This window comes from Clytia hemisphaerica, unplaced genomic scaffold, assembly GCF_902728285.1.
Source record: "Clytia hemisphaerica strain Z4C2 unplaced genomic scaffold, Clytia hemisphaerica genome assembly, whole genome shotgun sequence".
Taxonomy (NCBI): Eukaryota; Metazoa; Cnidaria; class Hydrozoa; order Leptothecata; family Clytiidae; genus Clytia; species Clytia hemisphaerica.
Genome location: NW_027103744.1, coordinates 818,447 through 824,538, shown reverse-complemented (window position 1 = coordinate 824,538; position 6,092 = coordinate 818,447). Strand labels below are relative to the sequence as shown.

Here is a 6,092-nt window from a genome sequence, read left to right as displayed (position 1 = left end):
GGCTAAAGCAATCCTGATCGGACATTTTGTCCGACCCACTTGAAATCGTTATTTCGAGCCTTGAATATTTAACGACGGTTTCCACTTTAGCGCGGGATTTGAAGAATTCTGTTTTATCCAGTTTATGTTTCCTTTCTCAGCTTGTTCATAGTATGCGTGTATTATATATAGCCTTAAGAATTTGATACAGTTTTTTTGGACCTACCCCGGTGGGGTAGAGGTCCTATAAATTAACCGATGTCCGTCTGTTCGTCTGTTCGTCCGTCCGTCTGTTACCAGCTTTTCTCAGGATTGGCTCATTAGTTTTTTTTGATTTTTGGCACCATGATGCAAAATGGTAATGCCCAAAATGTGACGGAGCCCGATTTTCGAAAAAAAATCATTTCCGGCCGAAAATGCCGGAAATATGCCGGAAAAACCGGTTTTTTGGCATTTTCTCAAGATTTCATCATTAGTTTTTTCTGATTTTTTGCACAAAGATGCGTATTAGCAATGCCCAAAACTTGGCCGAGTCCGATTTTTGGGAAAAAAAATTTTCCGGTCGAAAATGCCGGAAATATGCCGGAAATCGCCATTTTTGCAGATTTTCATCGGACTTTTTCCTTATATTTCGTTGTTTTTTCACACAAAAACATTATTAATAGCAATGCCCACCATGAAGCATGGTTCAATCGTCAATAGAACTGAGTTTTGAAGCCGGAACTTTCTAAAAATCGCCGGTGCAGCCCATTTTCGCCGGAAAAACGGTATTTCTTGATTTTCTCGAGCTGTACTTTATATTTTTTTATGAAATTTTGCACACTGATGCAAAATGATAATACCTAAAATGTGACGGAGCCCGATTTTGGAAAAAAAAATTTTCCGGCCGAAAATGCCGGAAATATGCCGGAAAAACAGGTTTTTTGGCATTTTCTCGAGATTTTATCATTAGTTTTTTCTGATTTTTTGCTCAAAGATGCGTATTAACAATGCCCAAATCATTGTCGAGTCTGATTTTTGAGAAAAAAATTTTTCCGGCCGAAAATGCCGGAAATATGCCGGAAATCGCCGTTTTTGCAGATTTGAATTGGGCTTTTTCTATACATTTCTTTGTTTTTTCACTTAAAAAAATTATTGATAACAATGCCACCATCAAGCATGATCCAATTGTCAATAAAACTTTTGCAATTCTGCAACCGGAACTTTCTATTTCTTTTTTCCCTAAACCCCTCCCCCCCCCCCCCATCAACAATCAATGATGACATTTAATGCATTTTCGCTAAGCGCTATATTTTCTTAATGATTGTTTTTCTCCTTATTGCTATTTAAGTTTCATCATCAGGTAGGTCCATTCAGCATGTTGCTTGTTGTTTTTGCGTTTTCTTACAAAACTTAAAAAGGATTGAGAGAAAACTCGGTAAAGCCAAACGCTTCACTGGTCCGACTGGATTTTCATAAACAGCAAAAAAAGGTTTTAGCTTATATTTTCTTAGTGTATATAAATTGTACATTTTCTATCTTTTTTGTATGCTTCGCGAGACCCTTTGCTTGTCCCCTCATCTCAGTTTTTTAAAGAAATCGATTTTCCCTAAGTTTGTGTTTTTATGATTGAAAAGGGTTCACTGCAAACCGATGTCAACGTTATTTTACAGATTGGATTTAGTCGACTTTTTTTGTATAGAGGTCTTTTGAAGTTTGATGAAAAATATTTTCACCGCCTAAATCCCTTTCACGTTTTGGAGAGGTTTGTGGTGAACTCGAGCAAGTTTTTTATGATACAGTTTACCAAAAATTTAAAAAAGTATATATATAAAAAAAGATTGAAATGGATTTTAAAATATAATTTTTTTTTCGAAAGGAACCAAAAAGTCTATCATTTCTTTGTCTTCCTGGTCCTGCTTGTTCATTTGGCATGTCGAGCACTGAACTCAATTAAATGCCCTCACTCCATACCGTAGGCTGGCTGAACCATTCAGTTTCAAGCCCGAAGGGATAGAGGCGAAACTTTAACCCTTCTCAGGCAAGAGAAATTGAAGCCACTTATTTCCCATCCAAAACGCGCTTAGAACGCGCCGTAATCATGACGACGGATTGTATCTAGTGGTTTCTTTGTTTTGGAGGACAACATTTTTTTAAATCTAGCGATATATTTTAGTATCAATCCTGCGTTTGTGTAAAACTACGCGCGGGCGTTCTGGATGGGAAATAATTGGTTTCATTTCCCATCCAGGAGTCTCGCCTCTAGCCCTTTGGGCTTGAAACTCAATGGACTGAACATCTCATTAATAATGGGGAACTGATCTTTCCGCTGTTTTTTCCGGGCATACCGGGTTAAAATCAGGTTTGTGTACTTAAAACTTATTCTTTAAACATTTTCTTCTAATTACACTCATTAAAATCTGTTTCATAATACGTTAAATTAATTATTGACAAGTATTTACATGAAAAACTTTATTTCAAAGTCTAAAAATTCAGACATAAAGAGCAACAAATTCTGCAAGCTTCACTGACATCTTAAAAGATGCAAAGTCCAGGAAAAGAACCATTGATCTTTGGTTATTGTCGACACTCGATAAAATTTACCTATAAATAATTATAAGTTTAAAACTTAAATAAATGTAATTTTCTTAAGCAAAAGTTCTTCGTGGCATTAGTAGTTTTTAAGAAATCAAGTAATTAGTGGGATAAATCATAAGGATTTTTCTTATATAATTTTTGTTCTACTTTTAAAATAGCTGTTACTTTTCAAATTTATGAGATGTAGCTACCCCGCCACAACTATTAACAGGTGATGGGCTTTCACAATATTGATGTGGATGGGTTAAAGAGTCTCCAGAGAATCGAGTTGAGATAATGATTGGCTCATACTCAGTCTTTGTGTGTATGTTTGAAGACGATTGTTGAAATTTCTTATTATTCGAAATCTTATCCGTCAGAATGTTTTCGATGCAAAACTGTTTTTTACCACTCGAATTATGTGATTTCGATACCTCGTGTGTTGATTTCGAAATCGGGATTCTTCTTTCGTCAACCCGATTTTCCCGATTTCCAGCCATTGTGATATCAATTTCCCGATCAGAAACATCGTTTTCGTCAACCAATGAAAATGGACTTGAAGATGGACTTTGATCTTTCGTGGCATCTTGAATGACGTCATCTTTTTCGTTGTTGTTTTTATCCGTTGCGCCTCCGCCATCTTCGATGTGACGTTCGCGTTTACGCCATTTTGCACGGCGGTTTTGAAACCAAACCTAACGGTAAAGCAATTTTAAAATGATACAACATAATAATCTTCAGAATATGTATCATATGTTTATAATTAGGGTCTCGCTAGTAAAAGTTAGCCAAATATACAGAGTGCCAGAACTTTCGCTTTGCTATTTAGAAAATCAGAGTAGGAACCAAGCTTTATGGTAAGTTTGCCATAAGAAAAGAAAGTAAAACCGGAAAACCAGATATTTCGGCATCTCCCGTTTGAAAATAAAACCCTCAAATCGATGCCACATGAATAATGCAAATCCAGATCAAAAAATGCTAGTTAAAATTACTAAACAAAAATATGAGAACTTCAAATCCCAAGCAAATTATTGTCAAGGTGATTTACTCCCAGCGGATTTTATTAAAACTACTTTCTATTCATATAAAAATCATTTAATCTCTCAAGGGACATAATCACCATAGCAATCGTTTGAAAACGAGGCAACTGATGTTCGTAACGTGATTTATGAAAAGGTCTATCAAGGAATAGTTTCGAATATACCCAACAAAATAAAAAATAAACAGATTCCGTAAAAAATGACAGTGAACTAACCTGCACACGAGATTCCAATAATTGCAATTTCATGGCAAGTTCTTCACGCATAAAAACATCTGGGTAATGAGTCTTTTGGAAAGCATTTTCTAATTCATCCAGTTGCCATGACGTAAAGTTAGTACGCATGCGCATACGACGGAAACGTTTTTGACGATGAAATTGCGCTAACGGCTCTGACATGTCGTGGTGGCCGAAGAAGGTATCTGTTGAAAAAAAATAATCATAAATTCAAAAAATTAACTCGAGCTCGACAACATTGCCGAGTAAAAACAACTATATAAAAGCTATTATAAGGAATACATCATTAAACATGAAATTATATGACCTCGTCACTCATTTATATTTAAAAGATCAGAAGTAAGCCCCTGAGTACGTGTAAGAAAATTCCGTACAAGAATTTGGGCTCAGTAAAATCTAGACTATGCTAAAGTCTAAGACAAATCACTATCTAAGAAATAAGCCCCAAGCCAAAGAAAATTCAAAAACGAGTTTTTTGCCGAAAAGAGTTAGAAATTGCAAGTTTCTTCGAAACTCTACCGCTTTTTTTCCGTCTGCCACCATAGTGGCTGTTAACTCTGGGCGCGTATAATATTTTCCACCCTATCACTGTAACATCCGCGATAACTTGGTCTAAAGAAACTCCCGTGCGCGTTCCGAAAATCCATATAAACATACCAACAAGGCAGGAGTTAGTCCGTCTGAATTAGAACTAAGTAGTCGTAGAAATAAAAACAGGAAATGATTATGTCTTACCGTAATGCGGTGAATGGTGGTGAAACTGGTGATGAAGCGGTGTATAGCAAGTTCTCTTATCGCAACATCCTTTCATGGCCGTCGGTGGAGGGGGCGGAGAGCGGTGCGGTGGAGAACTGCTCGGTGGCAGCGGTGGTGGTGGGCTGATAAATGGCCAGCGTGATCCTTCCGTGGAGGGTGGTCTATGTTGATGATGGTGGTATGAAGAGTAGTGTTGATGGTACCAAGGTGGCGGTGGATAGCGTCGCTTTGGTTGGCAGCACGGACATCCGTAGTCTACACTATCCGGTGATGGGATGGTGTCATTTTGTGTTCCGCTTTCTTCTTTACTATCCATTGTCGTGGAAGGATGTTTGACGAATGATGGTTTAGAGGGCTCTGTTGCCGTGTTTATACGTTTACGAGTTCGATCAACTCATCAGGGGGTTATATATCAAATATATTTACATGTTGAAAATAAATGTATTTAACCCCCATCTTTGAGTAGTATTTGAACAAGTGTTTAAGAGCCAGTTAATTGAAGACAATGAATAAATGAACAAATAAATATATAATATTTAAACAATTAAAAAACATTTTTTCCTTTTATGATAAAATACTTTTATTCGCCCTTTCGTTCAAAATCTATTGTTTCTGGTAGTTTCTTTGTTTTCTTCATTTTTTTCGGTTGTTTATCTCGCAATTAGAAAGCGGACTTAAAGAATTTATCTCTAAAAGGGGTATATAGGATCGTGGAAAAATCGGAATTAAGTCCAGACGTTTGGATTTTATCGGAATGTTTTACACACTCTTTTTAGTATGTGTGAATAACAAAATTTATGAATAAGCGTGTGTAGGGGTGTCGACAACAATAAGTCATGTGGGGGAATTCTTTTATCAATGAAAATATCGTATTTTATTTTCCTTTATCCGTAACAATTTTATCGATCATTTCCTCTCTCTATCTTTCTTTTTCATTTTTATCAATTTCTTTTACAAAAAATCGTGCGCCTGTAATTATCTTATATTATTTTAATAAATCCGTAGGGCCGCTTAAACTATATAATAATTTGAAATTAATGTTTTCTTTGTTAAGTACCTAGCAAACTCGTACAGGATAAAAACGATTATTTTTTTCCCAGTGTACGGATTCAAAATTTCAATAGAAATCGTTCGGAAATTAATCTTTGAAATCTTTAACACCAGTTAGTTAAAACATAAAAATTGTTTTTTTATGATTTTGTAAATTAAGCTGCTCAGTTTGAAATATAGAGTATCAATTTTAAGTGATTTGTTATAAAAATATTTCTAAAGCTTATTCAAAATCGAAACTATTAGGCACACGTTGGGTCAATGTAGGTTTGTTACGAACTAATCCAAACAAAAATCTTATTCTTAAGCTATAATATATGAGAATTTAAAACTATATAGAAATAAAAATATATTCAAGATTAATATTGAAAACTATCAAGGGGTGAGTATCAAAGTTGGACATGCCTATCGATGTAACATCCCCTTCTCACAGACCCAATCGGAACCCTTTTCACTGGAAAATATGTCCAAAATA

The 6,092-nt window shown here is 35.6% G+C and overlaps 1 protein-coding gene across 2 annotated transcripts; it reads right to left on the bottom strand.

Annotated features, from left to right (window-relative positions):
• Window positions 1-2,286: 2,286 nt before the first annotated feature.
• Window positions 2,287-5,051, bottom strand: LOC136805323 (uncharacterized). Of its 2 annotated transcripts, XM_067061911.1 has the most exons (4): window positions 4,547-5,051; window positions 3,791-3,996; window positions 2,970-3,230; window positions 2,287-2,562 (listed from the first exon to the last, which is right to left on the bottom strand). In XM_067061911.1, exons 1-4 carry the CDS (start codon window positions 4,881-4,883, stop codon window positions 2,536-2,538), a joined length of 831 nt encoding a protein of 276 aa, XP_066918012.1. In that variant the 5' UTR covers window positions 4,884-5,051; the 3' UTR covers window positions 2,287-2,535. The 2 variants fall into 2 exon arrangements, with proteins under 2 accessions (XP_066918012.1, XP_066918010.1); XM_067061909.1 differs by lacking the exon at window positions 2,287-2,562 and having other exon boundaries at window positions 2,572-3,230.
• Between the last annotated feature and the right edge of the window lie 1,041 nt (window positions 5,052-6,092).

Excerpts from the sequence above, each read along its gene's own strand:
- LOC136805323 (XM_067061909.1), bottom strand. The coding sequence starts at position 4,883 with ATGGATAGTAAAGAAGAAAGCGGAACACAAAATGACACCATCCCATCA. Across the intron at positions 3,997-4,546 it reads CCACCATTCACCGCATTACG|ATACCTTCTTCGGCCACCAC; the intron begins GTAAGACATAAT and ends TTTTTTCAACAG. Across the intron at positions 3,231-3,790 it reads TATTGGAATCTCGTGTGCAG|GTTTGGTTTCAAAACCGCCG; the intron begins GTTAGTTCACTG and ends CTTTACCGTTAG.